Source organism: Pongo abelii, chromosome 4 (genome assembly GCF_028885655.2).
Source record: "Pongo abelii isolate AG06213 chromosome 4, NHGRI_mPonAbe1-v2.0_pri, whole genome shotgun sequence".
In the NCBI taxonomy this organism is placed as follows: domain Eukaryota; kingdom Metazoa; phylum Chordata; class Mammalia; order Primates; family Hominidae; genus Pongo; species Pongo abelii.
Window position 1 is genome coordinate 17672498 of NC_071989.2, and position 19698 is coordinate 17692195.

A 19698-nucleotide genomic window follows, 5' to 3' on the forward strand; every position below is an offset into this window, starting at 1 on the left:
ATAATAATGCAGGGAAAGAAGATATAAATAGGAGTGGCATGTAAAGTAGTGAACATAGTAACTTTCAAATCATATGGAGAAATTTGATATCATTTTCTTATTTTATATGGCATTTAATGTATGCCAGTGATTCTTATTACATTACAGAACCATGTTGTTGTTCATTGACAGAGCAACGTAAATGTAAAAACGTGTTAATGAAAAATCAAATTGGAGATATCATGGAGCACATGTGGTAATTATGGGAAGGACCCAGTGCATGTAACCCCCTTGGCTTGGGGGTGGATAACTCCTGGAAGTTGTGTCATTGTGCAAGGTTGCATTTTCTGAAGAAGGGCAATGGTATATTGGGGGCTTGCATTTTTCATCCAAAAACCGTTTCATGCAAAGACTTGAATAACATTAAATAATGGATGTAACCAACAAAATGCTACTGAAATGAAGGTTCAACAGTTCACAAATGGTGAGCATCTGCATATCAAACCTTCTAAAATTAAGTATATAGGCTGAGATAAACATTAGCATTTCATTACCAATAATTTTGCTTGCCACCAAAATGCAGAAGGGCTCTTGAGAGCTATTTGGATGACCCTGGTCTCTGGAGGGCATCTTTTGGAAGCCTGATGGCATGTCATCACTTAGACCTGCTACAAAGCACTGAAATCCTCTTAACGGTGGTAATGATAACACTATTGTTTTTCCTACTTGATACTTCTTTTGAGCCAACATTTCTCCCTTTCTTGCTTTCCTATAAACAACCTGTTTAGTAAGTGCTTTATTTAAAGGACTAAAGAAAGGAAGGAATAAATGATAGTTCTCAGAAACCTCACATTTCATTGCAAAGCTATTAGAACAACTTCCAGCTCAAATGTTAGATACCGTTCTGATATATAGGGTTGGGTCTTTAAATACTGCAGGAGTCTTGACCCAAACCCAAAGAATGCATAGGCAGCAGGGCTGACCCATGCGTTTTCACTTGGTACCAGCAAAGGGATTTGAGAACCCTTAGTCACTGCAAGGGGCAGAAGTGTCTTCTATAAAGGACATAATAAGTCCTGCTGAAGACCAGGTCAGCTCAGTGACTCCAGTCGCCACAGCAGTTGTTAGTCAAATTGGGTTCCTCTGATAGCACCAGAGAGCAAGGGACACTAACCCCTTGGGCTTCCCGATTCATTGCTGTTACTTTGGGGCAGAATGGAGGTATGATTTAAATCCTACAGTGTGGGATATTTTCACTCTGGTGTGTCTCTGACAGTGTCCTGCTATAGAAGTTTAAGGAACAGTATATGTGGCTTCAATTTCCATAGGTTAAAAATGCAGGAAAAAGATTGTGTCTGGAGGAGTAGATTTTCAGAAAAAGCAGTTTTAAGGAGGATGAAAAGAGAATTTATTCAAAATGAGAGGCGTTTTCTCTGTTCCTTCCCCACCTCTCCCTCCCTTGCTCTGTTCTGTCTCCCTCCCTCCTTATTTCATTCTCATTCTTGCTCTTGTTCATATAAGAGTAATGAATCTTTGCCTTATTGTGTTTGAATTCACCATGACCTCCTTGTTGATATTCCTAAAGTTGGCATTAAAAGCTATATCTGGGGCGGGGCATGGTGGCTCACGCCTGCAATCCCAGCACTTTGGGTGTCTGAGGCAAGAGAATCATCTGAGGTCAGGAGTTCGAGACCAGCTTGGCCAACATGGTGAAACCCTGTCTCTACTAAAATACTAAAAATACAAAAATTAGCCAGGTGTGGTGGTACACAGGTAATCCCAGCTACTCAGGAGGCTGAGGCACGAGAATCACTTGGACCGAGAGGCGCAAGTTGCAGTGAGCCGAGATCGCGCCACCGCACTCCAGCCTGAGCGACAGAGCAGCAAGATCCTGTCTCAAAAAAAAAAGGCTATATCTGAGCTGGAACTCTTTCCCAATGTAGAAACTCCAAACATAATCTTTCAAAATGTTGCCTGTGGATAGCTCTGTAAAAATGGTGATACACCCTGGTTTCGTTTTGTTAAGTGGTTGTATTGTGCTAGAAATTGGGGCCTGAGAACTTTTCCCACTTTATTTTTCTCAATGTTTCTACATAACACTAAACTGAATATCACATTAGTTTTAGAGAATTGTGATTAGCCCTTGTGAGATTGATTTAAACTATATTTGAAAGGATAATTTAAAGTATCTGTAGGCTGATGCTACTTAGCATCGCATAACAGGAAAAGATGGTTTGGTTATTTTTAGGAAGCACGCTTGCTCAAAGAGATTGGGCACAGGGCAGGTCTTGCAAGGCACGACCACCAGTGGTTGGTAGATGACCCATCAAAAGTAGGTAAAGGGGAAACAACCGAGTGTCTTCCACAGCCAGGGCACTGTGAACTAGTTCTGCGTGACTGAAGCTGATGAAACCTGACTTTTCTGACAGTTATGACGCTATCTGAGATGTCTTCAGTGAGCCATTCCATCCTGACTCATTCCTTACAGAATTTACACATTATTCTGAGAAGATTTTCTAAATATAATTGAAAACGTTAAAAAACATTCTGTGCTTTAATAAACATTTGGATGTCATTTTACAATTTTTATTTGTATTTTTTTTTTTGCTTTTTTTTTTTTTTTTTTTTTTTTTTGCGACGAAGTCTTGCTCTGTCATCAGGCCCCAGGCTGGAGTGCAGTGGCACGATCTCATCCCACTGCAACCTCCGCCTCCCGGGTTCAAGCGATTCTCCTGCTTCAGCCTCCCATATAGCTGGGACTATAGACGCACACCACTGCGCCTGGCTAATTTTTGTATTTTTAGTAGAGACGAGGTTTCACCATGTTGGCCAGGCTTGTCTTGAACTCTTGACCTTGTGATCCTCCCGCCTCAGCCTCCCAAAGTGCTGGGATTATAGGCGTGAGCCACTGCTCCCAGCCCTTTTTTTTTTTTTTTTTTTGCTTTTTAAAATTTTTTTTATTTCTAATTTTCAGCAAGCTTCACATATTGAAATGACGTATGAAGACATCCAATCATAGTAATAGCAGCTGGTTGTCAATTTAATCTTTAGGGTGTAAGATGATATATTTTTAAGACAGTGATTAGCAGATGTATTGAACTCTATTGATAATACCACTTTTTTTTATCTTGCATTGCATTTTATTTAGTGCCAGAAGCATTCATAAAATTATTTTTCCCTCTAGAAAGAGAATGCACTTTAAGTATCTTCGTTTTACTGATTAGGGAATTTGAGATCCAGAGTGGGAGGTAACCACTGAGTCTCATAGCACCTTGTTGACAGTGGAGACCAACCCCCAGCACACCTACCGTTTTTAGCAAACTTCATACTGAGTGCTAGGTGGCTTGTTTTTGACACAAGTCAAACAAATAAAATATTTCATAATTTATTTTTTTCTTATATGGCATTTTGCTGTCTACTCTTCCACCTTTATTTTCTCAAACTGAAAGACTGAATTTTAATACAGTAGGTTGTGCTAATGGAGTGGTTTAAGGTAAGATAAAATGTAAGTGCGTATTAGGAAAGTTCTGGATGAGTTGGTCATGTCAGCAGCCAAATCATGGTTGTTCAGTGAAATTATTTGCTATTAAGTGTGTACAGAGGGGATCGTATTATAGTTTGTAAGAACTGTGGTTGTTTAGTGAAATTCTTAGCTATTAAGCATGTACAGAGGGGATCTGGACCCAGTGTGTCCTGTGGATTCTGTGTACAAAATAAACACAGCAGATAATCTGAATGGATAAGGAATATCTTCTGTGTTCCCTGACAGGATTCCTGGAGAAAAAGGAACAAGCAATTGGAAAACTTGGTAGAGGAGATTGTCTCTATTACAGAGGGTCTTCATTATAACATCAGATTTCAAATTATTTCTCACCTTTACTCTCCAAAGAAATTTTCATATTAAATTTAAGCTCTCAATAGTAAGAACGAATTTACTGTTTTTTTTGGGGGGAGGGGGGCAGTTTGCTATTATAGCAACGCATAGGACCACATATTTTTCCTATAAATAGAATTTTCTGTAAAATAAGAAATACTTGTTAGCTCTAAGACTCAACAGAATTGTTTCAATTTGCTTTGGAGGAAGAATTAAAACCAATTTTTTAGGCCATATGTTTGTTCTTTGTTTTTATTTATTGATTTTTTTAACCAGGTCCTCTGAAGAAACTAAAGTATAATTGTCTCTGAGGACAAAAAAAAACCAAACAAACAACAACAAAAAAACTTCACCTTACCTTGCCTACCTAGCTATGAAGTTGCTCTTTTATGGCCTTCCTAGGCATGAAGAAGTTAGAGAAACTCGTCTTTAGAAGTTTCATGAACGTTCATAAATATACACTTTTATTTATTAGGGAACAAGATTTGCTGCCAATAAACAAAAGAAAGATTTGTGTCAGGACTGAGTGTGTAGTCTAAGCTAACATCAGTTATAGGAAGTGAGACTCAGAAGGTGATAGGTATGTATTCCACGGATGCAAACGCTTTTTGAGTTTCCTGGCAGGTGTAGGCAAAAAAGGACCAGGCTGGTGTGATGGATAATCACCTCCAACCCTCCCTCTGACCTTTTCAGGCCTCCCTCTGATTTTCCTGCTTTCCAGCCCAGGTTGCTCTGATCAACTCACAGTGCTCGAATAGCACATTGTCTTCTCTCTTCACCAAAAAGCAGAACTTTAACACATTTCTTCCAGAATATCTGTTTCTAGCCAGGTGGGATTAATTAGATGGAGGCTTGGTTTTATAAGGTGGAAGGGAATAAAACTAGTCACAAGATAGTTGTGGGGGATTTTAAAGATGTAAGTCAGTATCTCTATTAAGCTATTTGACATATGATAAAAGAACAATATTCTTCTGTGGGCAGTGGCAAAACAAAATGACATTTGACAATGTTAGCTTCTCTCATAAACATGGTGTGTTTAGCTTATTAGCCAAGATAAGCTGTGGACCAGGTTTTTACCCTTTACATATGAAATTTGAGGCATTAAATGAGTAAAAGAATTGGGATTCCTTTTCCATCTTGGTGATCAAAACACTTTTCTCTTGTTTCCTTGGACCAAGTGATGAAGAGGTGGTGAGGGGACAGCAAAAAATGGAATTACATTTCTTCTCTTTATTTTTATTTTTTGAGACAAGAGTTTTGCTCTTGTTGCCCAGGGTGGAGTGCAACTGTGTGATCTTGGCTCACCGCAACCTCCACTTCCCAAGTTCAAGCGATTCTCCTGCCTCAGCCTCCTGAGTAGCTGGGATTACAGGCATGCATTACCACATCCGGCTAATTTTGTATTTTTAGTAGAGACGGGGTTTCTCCATGTTGGTCAGGCTGGTCTCGAACTCTTGACCTTAGGTGATCCGCCCACCTCGGCCTCCCAAAGTGCTAGGATTACAGGCGTGAGCCACCACACCCAGCCCCCTCTTCTCTTTCTCTGATCACTCCAATACTCGTTCTAATTGGGAGGAATGGATTTAACTAATCTTTGGTTTTTATCTCTGTGTAGAAACTGATTTCTTGGTAGAATGGACTGTTAATATATTTAAAAAGACTCAAAACCTCTTAGAATCTTAAGTATGTAAAATATTCAGATTGAAGAAGTAGAGATTTTACCTTTACAATATGGTGACCACAGATAACTGTAAAAACTTCTTTTTCAAATAGAACCAGCAGGGGCATGCATGGAACACATATACCAAACATCTTTCTGATAACATTAAACATATTTAAAAGATGTTAAATGTTCTTTTCATTGTGGCGCTTCAGATTCCGGATTCTAGAACTTGTGTGTGTGGAACCTGTGTTCTAACTATTCTGTTGGAATTTACCAGCAAAGAATTATCTAAGAATTTTCAAATTAAATGATGGGGGAAGGAACTAACATTTTTGCAGGCCCTGGATATGTAAAATGTTGTACTCACATGACCTCACATTAAATTCCCATGAAATTGACATTTTTAAAAAAATTTTAAAGGAAACGGAAGGACAATGAGATTAAATAACTTGCCCAAGGATTCTGGGTGGGTGTGCTGTGGATGTGGGATTTTTATGCTCTGCCATGACCCAATGTGCAGTCTCCTTGAAATTCAATTCTTGTCCAATATTTACCAGATTAAACTTGGTGAAATTCCTCTCTCTACTTCTGTTTATGGTTATTTTCTATGCCAATATTAATCGGTAAGCCTGTCATTTTGGCCCTTGTGGCATCGAGTTTTCTTTAAAGGACAGCCTTTTTGTTTGTTTGCTTTTTGTTTTTTGTTTTGTTTTGAGACAGAGTCTTACTCTGTCCAGGCCATAGTGCAGTGGCTGATCTCAGCCCACTGCAACCTCTGCCTCCCGGGCTCAAGCCTCCCCAGTAGCTGGGATGATAGGTGCGCACCACCACGCCTGGATAATTTTTGTAATTTTTGTAGAGATGGGGTTTTGCCATGTTGGCCAGGCTGGTCTTGAACTCCTGACCTCAAGTGATCCACCCACCTCGGCCTCCCAAAGTGCTGGGATTACAGGTGTGAGTCACCACACCTGGTCTTTAAAGGACAGCTCCAGAATTTGCTTTTTTCTGACATGTCATAACAGAGTCCAGTTTTAGTGTTTGGTTAATACATAAACACATAGAGCTGAGGTCAGTGCATTCAGCATTGGTCTGAATTTTGTTGCTGTGCCGCTCAGTTTCTAGTGAATTTCCTAATTGTGGAGAAATGCAAAGTCAGTCTCAGCCTTTTCAGTGACTTTTTTAGTTGAAGTGACTTTCAGCATGGATGGTCTGTTGCTGTGTTTTTTTTAACTGCTTTATTTTAATCTTAGAAGTTCCAACTTCTAACTTTCTATACCAAATGATTTCTTTCAAAATTAGAAGTAACAGAAATGAATGAAATCGGCTGGGCATGGTGGCTCACGCCTGTAATCCCAGCACTTTGGGAGGCCGAGGTGGGCAGATCACCTGAGGTCAGGAGTTGAAGACCAGCCTGGCCAACATAGTGAAACCTCATCTGTGCTAAAAATACTAAACTTAGCTGGGCATGGTGGCAGGCTCCTGTAATCTCAGCTACTCAGGAGGCTGAGGCAGGAGAATTGCTTGAACCTGGGAGGCGGAGGTTGCAGTGAGCCGAGATTGTGCTGCTGCTGCACTCCAGCCTAGGTGACAGACCGAGACTGCATTTCAAAAAAAAAGAAAAAAGAAAGAAAGAAAATGAAATCCTTAAACTGTGTGCTCATTGCTTTCTCTTGGTAAAAAGCTTCTCTGGCAAATAGGAAGATGAAATGTTGAGAGGCAGAGGATACTCTAAATACTGAATTTCTTCCTTATTCCCTCAACACCTGAGTTCTGAGCTACCCCAGGTGGCACCATCCTTGTAACCCAGGCGCATAACATTCCTGGGCTGAGAGCTTTGCCCCGTTGCCGGCTTCTCAGCGGAGTTCCTTCTATCCCCTCTATGGTGCCTTCCTGCCTTACTGAATTTTGCTGGACTTGGCCTTTGCTCGTAGTACAGCTCCACGAACTCAGCTAGTAGGATTTCCTTATGGGTAAAAGGAGAATGTGAATGGCATACTACCCCATGGTGCTGTTGAGATTACATATTTTATGTAACATATTTATGAGTAGGATTGTGCTTGATACCTAGGAAACAGTTAATAGATGTTGTAGGCAAGGTCTTCACCCATATGGTCTTGGGAAATAATGAGACAATCCTGCTTTTCGAGGGTTCAGGTGGGTCCTATGAGCCTCCCTCTGATACCTCAATGTAACCAGTAGAGGTAAATTAGCAAAATGCCAGGGGTGTTTGTTAACTTTGTTTGAAAAACAAACTGGATTGAGACATATTTTCTTACTTATAACTTGATTATGTGTGTTCATTTTTGACCCAGAAACAAATCGCAGCTGGGCATAAAACAAAGAATAGAATGTGGCCTTAACTATGTGTCAGAAAATCCAGTTTTAGTAACTCAGATTTTAGGTTTGTAACCCAACATGACTTTAAACCTCTGGGGATTGCTGTATAGAATTTCATGCTGTGGGTGTCAGAAAGCAGCACCCCATGTTATACTTACTGTACCCCCTATGTTTGCACTTTATCTTAGCGTCTGTAATTTCTAAGTTGGTGTATGGGTTTCTATTGCTGGATTGAGAGAAGATTCTAAAGGCAGACCTGTTAGGTTTCCTGTTTCTTATTTAGCTCAACCTAAGGAACCCAATGTATTTTGAAATATCAGAGCTGAAATTATATTTGGTATAGGCCATTCGTGCGTACTGACTAGTTAAGAATTCAATGGAAGAGTTATAAACTACAGTTTAAAATATTGATCCGGTTTATTTCTTTATATTTTCATGTACTGCTGTGTGATTGCTTATAGGATGAAAGTATATTTAATTGTATTTTTTGCCATGTATGTTTGTTTCTACTTTTGAGGGAGAAATAATCAAAAAGTAAATCCAATAGAGCCTGTCTGAAGCAGGTTATGACCAACTGCCACTCCTTTTTCTAAAAAAAAGGACATGTAAGAGAATCTTAGGTAACATCATAAAGACCTTTCCTGAGAATATGACTAGTATTTTAGTCAAATTTCAGTTTATTGCTTTTCTCTTCCCCAACTACTGAAGTCATTCCAGATAAGAAATTAGCATATAGAATGGTGAGAAAAATTTTGACTGAAGAATTCATTTTCTTCCATCAAAAACTCGACTTTTAATAAGATAAATGTAGGTTATTTCACTGTCATGAATCTTGATTCCAAGGAGGTAATAAATAAACAGCAAATCTTTCTCTTCTAAATGAGGGATGTATATATTTGCAAAGCTGGCAAAGGAGTGTGTACAGTTCTGCCAGTGGACCTGACCTGGGCAAAACCGGGTGGTTCCCCCCTGCTCTTTCTAACCTCCCTTGGGGTCCAGGGCGAGGCTGATGCCCTCTCCTGGGCTTTTCTCATTTGTGGGACTAACCAGGATAGTATAATGTGATTTCTGCCATGTTTCATCCAGAAAAAGCAACCTATTTTCTTTGCAAAAGCAACATTTCAGTGGATTTTCACTGATGGGTGGTGACAGAAAAATGGACTTGAAGGAAAAAAAACGCACCAAGAGCCTGTTTAGCTCTGGCCATGGTTCTGGATGAAATTTATTATTTATAAATTTATAATTTATTATTTATCTGGTTTAATGCTTGGTTTTCAGAGGAGAGAATTTCAAGATTCAAATACAAATCGAGTTTCTTGTGCCAGAATGAAAGCGGCAGCCTCAAGACAGTTGTTAATGACCATTGAACGTGCATGTATAGTTTGAATTCTAACCAGGAGATTGATAATTAACAACAATTTTATGTTACTATGGAACTATTTTTTTTAAGCTGAAAATAACTTGAAATGAATTTATGTCAGACACAGCCAGCAGGAGACACTGGCTTTTTTGTAACTGCCCCTGCTTGGTAAGAAGATAGACTGAATCGTTTACCTTACGTGTTTGAAGATGTGTTTGCTGATATAACACACACACATATGTAGCAGAGAGAGTTTGTAGTTTGAGATTATTTTCTAGAAATCTGTGATTTGTGCTTTATTACAGCTGTGCAGTTTCTCCAGAAAGCACTTTAAAATTGCAACGCCTTTCTCTAGCTCTAGCCTGGGTCTAAGATGGCTGCCCCTGCCATGCTGCACACGCCTGTTCCACGCTTGGTGTTTGCATCAGACATGGGATGGCAGATGAAAAACAGATAGTGCTCCTCCTCTCCAGGGTTGACAAACTTTGCCTCTAATCACTGATTCTTTGATCTCAGCTTATTATTCCCTCAACTGGCTATGATTAGAAGCTCCACAACTGAGCTCCTTAATTTCTTTTCTTGACACATTGTTTTAAAAACTCATTTAAAATTATTACAAAACTCACTTAATTGAGCTCCTTAATGTTTTTGATTCTTTTTAAAATTTTTAACTTTTAATCGTGTAATAATAGTGTAATATAATAATTTAACTGATTACCCGGGCGTGGTGGGTACACCTGTGGGCCCAGCTGTGTGGGAGGCTGAGGCGGGAGGATCCCCTGAGCCCAGGAGGTGGAGGCCGCAGTGAGAAGAGATCTCACCACGGCACTCCAGCCTGGGTAACATAGCAAGACCCTGTCTCAAAAATAAATACATGAATAAATTGAATTTAACTGTGCCTAACTATAGTTTACCATGCCACCCCACTGGGGTGTGCAGTGCAGCAGGCCCAGAACCCCTTGCTTTGCAAAATGCAGCTTTTTGTGGTCCCCACACTTGCCTAGTAACCGCCGTTTTTGTTTTGTTTTGTGTTTGCTTCCAGAACTCCAAGATGGGAGGCAAGCTCAGCAAGAAGAAGAAGGGCTACAATGTGAACGACGAGAAAGCGAAGGAGAAAGACAAGAAGGCTGAGGGCGCGGCGACGGAAGAGGAGGGGACCCCGAAGGAGACCGAGCCCCAGGCGGCCGCGGAGCCCGCCGAGGCCAAGGAGGGCAAGGAGAAGCCCGAGCAGGACGCCGAGGGCAAGGCCGAGGAAAAGGAGGGCGAGAAGGACGCGGCGGCCGCCAAGGAGGAGGCCCCGAAGGCAGAGCCCGAGAAGACGGACGGCGCGGCAGAGGCCAAGGCTGAGCCCCCGAAGGCGCCCGAGCAGGAGCAGGCGGCCCCCGGCCCCGCTGCGGGCGGCGAGGCCCCCAAAGCTGCCGAGGCCGCCGCGGCCCCGGCCGAGAGCGCGGCCCCTGCCGCCGGGGAGGAGCCCAGCAAGGAGGAAGGGGAACCCAAAAAGACTGAGGCGCCCGCAGCTCCTGCCGCCCAGGAGACCAAAAGTGACGGGGCCCCAGCTTCAGACTCAAAACCCGGCAGCTCGGAGGCTGCCCCCTCTTCCAAGGAGACCCCCGCAGCCACGGAAGCGCCTAGTTCCACACCCAAGGCCCAGGCCCCCGCAGCCTCCGCAGAAGAGCCCAAGCCGGTGGAGGCCCCGGCAGCTAATTCCGATCAAACCGTAGCCGTGAAAGAGTGACAAGGACAGCCTATAGGAAAAATAATACCACTTAAAACAATCTCCTCTCTCTCTCTCTTTCTCTTTCTCTCTCTATCTCCTCTCTCTCTCTCTCCTCTCCTATCTCTCCTCTCTCTCTCTCCTATACTAACTTGTTTCAAATTGGAAGTAATGATATGTATGCCCAAGGAAAAATAAAGGATGTTGTCCCATCAAGGGAGGGAGGGGTGGGAGAATCCAAATAGTATTTTTGTGGGGAAATATCTAATATACCTTCAGTCAACTTTACCAAGAAGTCCTGGATTTCCAAGATCCGCGTCTGAAAGTGCAGTACATCGTTTGTACCTGAAACTGCCGCCACATGCACTCCTCCACCGCTGAGAGTTGAATAGCTTTTCTTCTGCAATGGGAGTTGGGAGTGATGCGTTTGATTCTGCCCACAGGGCCTGTGCCAAGGCAATCAGATCTTTATGAGAGCAGTATTTTCTGTGTTTTCTTTTTAATTTACAGCCTTTCTTATTTTGATATTTTTTTAATGTCGTGGATGAATGCCAGCTTTCAGACAGAGCCCACTTAGCTTGTCCACATGGATCTCAATGCCAATCCTCCATTCTTCCTCTCCAGATATTTTTGGGAGTGACAAACATTCTCTCATCCTACTTAGCCTACCTAGATTTCTCATGACGAGTTAATGCATGTCCGTGGTTGGGTGCACCTGTAGTTCTGTTTATTGGTCAGTGGAAATGAAAAAAAAAAAAAAAAAAAGTCTGCGTTCATTGCAGTTCCAGTTTCTCTTCATTCTGTGTCACAGACACCAACACACCACTCATTGGAAAATGGAAAAAAAAAACAAAAAAACAAAAAAATGTACAATGGATGCATTGAAATTATATGTAATTGTATAAATGGTGCAACAGTAATAAAGTTAAACAATTAAAAAGAAGTAATAAAGACTATTGGGTTTTTTGTTCTGTTTGTTTTACTTGTCTAGTCCCCCTCAATAACTACTTTATCAGAGAACAGAGCACTGTATTGGCCATTTTTCTGAATATATTTGGATAGAAGTAAAAAATAGACCAGGGACGGTGGATCATGCCTGTAATCCCAGCACTTTTGGAGGCCGAGGCGGGTGGATGGCTTGAGCCCAAGAGTTGAGGACCAGCCTGAGTAAGATAGTGAGACCCCACCTCTATTTAAAAAAAAAAAGTTGTCAACATTATTTGTTGAAAAAAATAGCTAGGGCAATGTCAGTAAACTATCTCAGAAGAAGTTAAACTGAAAACTTACTGTGTCTATGCATATGCACCCTCTAAAAATGTAACAAATTAATTTACTTAAGAAGAAAGATTTTGAATAAAACACATTAAAAGACAATAAATAGATGTGATCTTGAAGGCTGGGGAACAAATGAATGACGGGATCTTATAGAAACTTGTGTTTGTAAATTGTGGCACCACTAATGGTTATTCTGTTCTATCCCATCCCCTATTTTTATTTTTATCATATTCATGGTAGAGCCAGGAAAGGTGACCTGAGAATTGTGTTATGAGACAGCAGTGATGCGGAAGCAAGCATGGAGCTGGCCTTTATGGTGACCGGATTTCGGTCCTGTTTTTGCCACTAGTGACTTGGATGGGTTTTAAGTCCCTTCCAACCTTCCCAGACCTTCCTTGCTTTACTTAGAAAAGGGTGTGGCCTTTATGATCTCTGAGGCAAGGACCCATTTAATGGTTTGGGTACATACCCGGTGACAATTTAATGTCACGATGCATAGGTACGCACAGACTGATGGGCTATCTCTTCCATGTCTTGATTCTCCAAAACTCACAGAGTAATGAATAACAATTTCATAGTTTAGAAAACTCCGACATAGGAAATGTCCTGTGGAATGTGTGAAGGCCAGTGTAATGGAATTGATTCTCAAAGGGACATTAATGACACAATGGATTCAGACGAACTTGGTTCCATTCTTACAGGTTACATTACACATGGTTAAATAAAAAAGGGAAAAAAATCTTTGAGTATTTTGGGAGTAGCCTATAGTCTGTCTCTCACCTCATTGGGAAAGAAAAAGTGGTGAAAGTGAGGATTATGTAAATATTATACCCGTTGGGTTCAATTGGTATTTATGATCATTTTTTGGCACTTTGGGTTCTTGTTTCTATAGTGAGATAAATTTGAATTCTTAATGCTTGAAAGCACAGCATACAAGAAATCTGTAAACACAGTAACCACCAGGCAACTGTTTTACATAAGAAAAAAGAAGGGGAATGTCCAGGTAATTACCCGTGTGTCCTCGCATATACAAAATAGCTTGGGGGCCGGTGATGGTGATGGAGTGGTAAAAGATTCAGTGAACCATGGAGGACATTTATATAATTACTGATTAAATGCCATGCATTTATTGAAGAAAAATGTGCTTGGTGGAAGTAATATTTTATATATTCACTGTCTTCCCTACTTCCCCTTCTTCTAATAAAAAAAAATGCTAAGCTTTTTGGTAATTAGAACAATCAAATCAGCCTCCCAGATTAGCATTTATTACTATAAATTGCCATTTTTTGAATAAATAGACATTTTTCTGAATTTATTTGGAGTTGCAGAGTAGGAGAATTAAAATCTGAGATATATATATATTTATTTTTCTTTTTTCTGACTCTATTAGGTGTTGAAGCAATTAAAAAGTGTTAGAAATATAGTCACCAAAATGTTTAAATCAGAATTTTAACCTAGCCACGGTTCATGACATTGAATTTTACCATACTGAAGAAAAAAACTTGAGCTGTAGTTTGAAGTTGTATATGCAGCAGAAAATGTATGTGTGGGAGTAATTGGCTCAGCCAGGAAGGGAACAATGTTGGGCCATGTTAATTTGGATTAACCTAGATTGTTCTTGCCTCATGAATGATTTAAAATGAAGAGAAGGGACTGCACAGCCTGTGCTGAACAGGCAAGTCAGAACCATCGGGGAACTTACCACGTATTTGCTTCACTAACTCAGGGATGCCCCTGTCCTCTATGAAGAATGAATGGTTCCAGGGTCTAATGTTCATTTACTGGGTGCCTTTGTGCATACTGCAAGGAGGAAACTATGAGGAATCCAGAGGAACTTGTACAGGGATGCCAGGTTTGTCCCTCCACTTTGAAGATTGTTTTCAGTAGCTGATGCCGCCTCTGCATGATGGGAATGGACTCTGGTCCCCAAGAACTGGCATGTGCCATGCATCCCAGGATGGCCCTTCCTGGTCTCAACCCTGAGAGAAGGCCATCTTCAGTCTGTTCCTGGAAATATGGAGGCAGAGGCGATACTGGCACTCCCAGAACGTCATTCCCCATTCTTGGAGAATCTCCTTTCTCTCTGGAATCAAGATGTAGGTCTAGTGGACAGTAAGGACTTGGTTGTCAACTACTTGCGCTGACAAGACCTAGACATACTTTAGCTGGGTAACTTCTTTACCTAAGTTGGGTAAATTATTAGGTACCAGCATAGCCAAGAGTACTTACTGCATTGCTAACAGGAAGTTTGTTTTCATAAAGCATCCTGGGACTTTAATTTTCCTTGAATGAAACATCATGGTATAACGAAACACAGTATCTTCACTGAAACATGAACATACTAGTTAGTGTCCGTGATCAGAGCTAACTATAGGACACCGATCTTAAGTAGTTCTTTCATAGATAGAAGGCATATACACATCCAGCAAATTTCAGTCAGGTTTCATCTATGAAAAAAACTTATTTATGAAATTTCCTATTTTGGTGTTTTCCGGTTTCTTGTCTCAAGATCGATGGGATTAATCTCCATCCTTTTGATTTCTATTCTGCTGTTTGGGAAGGTAACTGGAGTTATTTTGAGCTTTGTTTTAGCTAATTTGCATAATAATGAAAACTGGATGCTCAGGAGGTAATCTTAAAAATGTACCAAATGGCAGTACCACCAGTAGTGTGAGATTAATCAGGTGAGCTTTTACATTTATCCTCATAAAAGGAGGCACAATTTGCTTGATTTGTAACTGACACTGATTTGGTTTACTAAGTAGTTAATATTTTAAATATTTAGCTCAGAGAGTGCTATTTGGCCAGAGTGTCATGTATTTCCTCAATGCTATCTCCTCACAGAAAAATTAAAAAGGCAATGTAGGGAGTTTTTCATGAAGCTATATTTCTTTGATTGTTTTATAAATGCTATCTCTTACCATGATCCTATATGCTTTCTACTGTTTCTTTTTGTTTGTTTGTTTTTAAATTTTTTTTTAGAGAGTGTCACTCTGTCACTCAGGCTAGAGTGAAGTGGTGCAATCATGGTTCACTGCAGCCTCAAACTCCTGGACTCAAGCGATGCTCTTGCCTTAGCATTCTCAGTGGCTAGGACTGCAAGCAAGCACCACCAGGCCCAGCTAATTTTTTTCTTTTTTTTTTTTTTGGTAGAAACTGGGGTCTCACTATGTTGTCCAGACTGGTCTCCAACTCCTGGGCTCAAGTGATCCTTCCCAAAGTGTTGTAATTACAGGCCTGAGCCACCATGCTCAGCCTCAACCTTTTTAAGGACAAAATTTATTAGTAGTATATAAAATCTCAAAGTCCAGGGAATCATTGATTTGGTACATTTCTCCAAGTTTCCTCAGTCTTCATTTTATTAAAAGCATTATTCATTCTGAAGCTATATGCTTCCATTCACATACATATTTAAGGAAATTCCTGAGGGAAATAACTTTGAAAAAGAACTACAATCATAAAAAAAAAAAAAATACTCAGTGCAACTGTACACACTGAAATAAACAAATAAAAATCTCATACCTATCTCCTTATCTCTTTTTATTATTTTTAAAATTTTTATGTATTTATTTAAGATGGAGTCTCACTCTTTCACCCAGGTTGGAGTGCAGTGGCAAAATCTTGGCACACTGCAACCTCCTCCCAGGCTCAAGTGATCCTCCAGTTACTCGGCCTCCAGAGTAACTGGGACTACAGGTGCACGCCAACACTCCCGTCTAATTTTGTGTATAATATTTTTGGTAGAGACAGGTTTTTGCCATGTTGCTCAGGCTGGTCTGAAAGTTCCAAGCTCAGGCGCTCTGCCCACCTTGGCCTCCCAAAGTGTTGGGATTACAGGCATGAGTCACCATGCCTGGCCCTATCTTTTTATCTCATGTGCAGTTGATTTTCATTTTTTCCTAAGGTCCATTATGTCACATTTATTTTTCATTTTGTTGTCTTTGAAGGTAATTTTATATTTTCCCTGAGTTTCCCTCTGGGTCCAGGAAAATTTGTCATTAATACCATTCATTTATAATTTAATGGCTTTGTATAATGTACCCATTCCTTTTATTGCAACTCCTTGAGGTCAGTGTGTTAAAATGTTAAATGAAAAAATGATGGGTACACATGTACTTGCTTTGTTTTGTTTTGTTTTCATTTTTATTGCTTATATAGTCCAGGATTTAAGAGACTAAAACGGTCTCAATAAAAATGTTGTCTTGGGGAATTCTCATCTTAAATATAATTTTTACATATATTTCATGAATTCTGAATCAGAGTTTCAGATGATAAAAACAAAACATTGGTAGTCTACAGGCTTCCCCGAATATCTGGGTATAGAAACTTATACCAAAGCTTAAAAATAAATATATTTTGGCCCAGGCGCAGTGGCTCATGACTGTAATCCCACTATTTTGGGAGGCCGAGGTGGGCAGATCACTTGAGGCCAGGAGTTCGAGACCAGCCTGGCCAATATGGTGAAACCCTGTCTCTACTAAAAATACAAAAATTAGCTGGCCATGGTGGCGCACACATGTAATTCCAGCTACTGTGGAGGCTGAGGCAGGAGAATCACTTGAGGTTCTTGGGGTGGAGGCTTCAGTGAGCTGAGATTGTGCCACTGCACTCCAGCCTGGGCAACAGGATGAGACTGTCTAAAAATAAAAATATACATATATATATATACACACACACACACACACACACACACACATACACATATATAAATCATTTAGAGAGCACTTTATATATATGTATAGTTTGTAAAACTTACATATATATTTTGATAAATTAAAAAAAAATGATCTTACAGACTGAGTTCCAAACACTAGAGGCTCATTATTGGTGATCTCACTGTCTTTTGGCTTTTTAAGCTATGAATTTATTCAAGTAGAAAATATGTTTGAATAGGCAACAAAGATTCTTGCCTTGTAATTGAATGAATTAATCTTTAATGTTGATTTATTGTATTTAAAAGCCACACACCTGAAAGTCAGCCACATCACATAATTACTCAAAGAAAAACAGGCCCGTGTTTTACCTTGAGGAAGATCGGTTGACCTTGTCACATGCTTTTGTTAACAAAAAAAGTGGGGAAAAAAAAATCCCCCCAGCCCTCCCTCTAAAAAGAAAGCAATCCTCTTAATGCAGGAGAAAGACTGCATTTCAGTACCTCAGAAACAAACCAGTTTTGAGTTTTGTCGTGAAAAGAGATGACACATGTAATTACAAGAGCCTTTTACACAGGTTGGGAGATTTGATTTGACAGTTGAACCCCATTAAAAGAAATGACTCTAAGGTCCTACAGCAGCAGTGAACAATTTCCGTCCCACTCTGCCTCAGCACAGACATCTAAGAATAGACAAACTCTCAGCCGGAACCACCCACTGCCGAGCACCCAAGTCTGCCTAGTATGCAAATTCCCCAGAGGGTAGAGTTTTTCTTTTCTTTCTCTTTCTTTCTTTCTTTCTTTTTTTTTCAGTTTTAAGAGCTGAAAATAATAGTTACCTTCTCTTTCAGGAGCTGAAATTGCCTTGACATTCAGAGCAAAATCTACCTTTACAAAATAAAACACACACGCACACACTATAGTAGAAACGACAAAATCAAAATCAATTAAATAGAAGACAAACCTAATTTGAATGAATCAGAAAGAGTTGCTTACATTTGGGCTGCTAATTAGAACTTCATAATAACTTTTTTGTCTTTTGTTTATTTCCTCCCTTCCTTATTTTCTTTCCTCTACATTTTGTCTTTCCCATCAAGTTCCCTACTTCCTCTTTTTTTGTTGTTGTTCAAGTACATAACTTCTATTGTGATAGTTTCACTCTTTACCTATTTCCTTCCTTCCTTCCTTCCTTCCTTCTTTCCTTCCTTCCTCTCTCCCTCCCTTCCATCCTTTCTTCCTCCCTTCCTTCCTCTCTCCTTCTTTTCCTTCCTTCCGTCCTTTTTTCCTTCCCTCCTTCCTTCCTTCCTTCCTTCCTTCCTTCCTTCCTTCCACTGACTGCACTCTGAGGCAAACGCTTACGTTGGGCCAGAGCTATACACATGAAATGTATAGTTCTTACATTTTTAAGCCTGCTGGTTTTTTGGACTGCATAACCCTCATTCTTCATTTGTTTGGGAAGAACAAATATAATTTACTTGGAACTTCACTCATCTTTCTCCTCCACTTCCCCCTGCCCCTCATTTATCTATAAGAATAATAAAGATTAAGAGAGACCATGTTCAGGATTCAAGGTAATTTGAAGTAGTCCTTGATGTACAGTGCTTATTAAAAGAGAATCTTGAAGATTCTACAACTAGAAGCTCTGTTTCAGAAAACAAGGCATCAGTTCCTAAATGTCATACAAATTGACTACATAAGAATTTTCTTGGATGTCTAAATAAAGAGATCCCAGCCCCTAAGCTGTGATCCTGATTCAGTAGTTTTTATTTATTTATTTATTTATTTATTTATTTATTTTTTGAGACAGAGAGTCTTGCTCTGTTGCCCAGGCTGGAGTGCAGCGGTGCAATCTTGGCTCACTACAACCTCCACCTCCTGGGTTCAAGCAATTCTCTGCTCAGCCTCCCAAGTAGCTGGGACTACAGGCGTGTGCCACCACATCTGGCTAATTTTTGTATTTTTAGTAGAGATGAGGTTTCACCATGTTGGTCAGGCTGGTCTCGAACTCCTGGCCTCAAGTGATCCACCTGCCTCGTCCTCCCAAAGTGCTGTTAGAGGCATGAGCCACTGTGCCTGGCCTGATTCAGTAGTTCTTAAGGAAAGTAGAGGGGCAGGGCAAGAGTTTCATGAAGCTCCTCTTTGGGAATCTACTGGGATAGAGTGACTCACAAGATTTGAACAAAGAAGCTTGGACTAGAATCAGGGTTTGGTGGATCATTCTTTGATTTTAAGTTTACCTCATTAGAAAAAAAGATGGTAATAATAACAACAGAGTCGCTGTGAGGATTTTCAATAAGACCTGGAAGTAACTGCTTATGATATACACTCAGTGAGCCACAGCTATTCCAATGGAGGCTTCAGTTCCAAAAAAAAAAAAAAAAAAAAAAAAAAGCTGGGGTCATAAGTTCTGGCCTGCCTGTCTACTTCAATTGAGAAGGAAATTCTTAAGGTTTCCTTGGAAATAGAGTCACAAGGAAGGACCACAGAATTGAGATCTGAATTGTCCTACAGAGAACAACCCCTCTTTGTAGGAGAAAAAGAAAACGCAAATGTATGGCAATCTTTTTAGGGGAAAAGGGGGAGTCAAAATCCAAGATGGTTTTCCTGAGAATATTCAAATTAGATTATGGAGATAACAAGATGTGAACCAAGGAAAAAGAACAAATTGCCTTTATGTATAGGAGGTGAAGTAGCTGGAATCCCACCTTCATATCCTAGTTACCTCTGTAACCTGGGGACAGATTTCTTCTCAGAATCTCTGTGTGTTTACTCAAGAACTGGAGAGGCTGGGCTCAGTGGCTCACACCTGTAATCGCAGCACTTTGAGAGGCTGAGGCGGGCGGAT

General features: G+C 40.3%; 1 protein-coding gene across 1 annotated transcript in view; it reads left to right on the forward strand.

The window, feature by feature from the left end:
* BASP1 (brain abundant membrane attached signal protein 1) overlaps positions 1–11870 on the forward strand; it is a 58968-nt gene extending 47098 nt beyond the window's left edge. Inside the window, exon 2 of the mRNA XM_024247150.3 lies at positions 10256–11870. Coding sequence (XP_024102918.1) covers positions 10265–10948 — 684 coding nt within the window. The 5' untranslated portion in view covers positions 10256–10264 and the 3' untranslated portion in view covers positions 10949–11870. The remainder of the gene's footprint in view (positions 1–10255) is intronic.
* The last annotated feature ends 7828 nt before the right edge of the window (positions 11871–19698 follow it).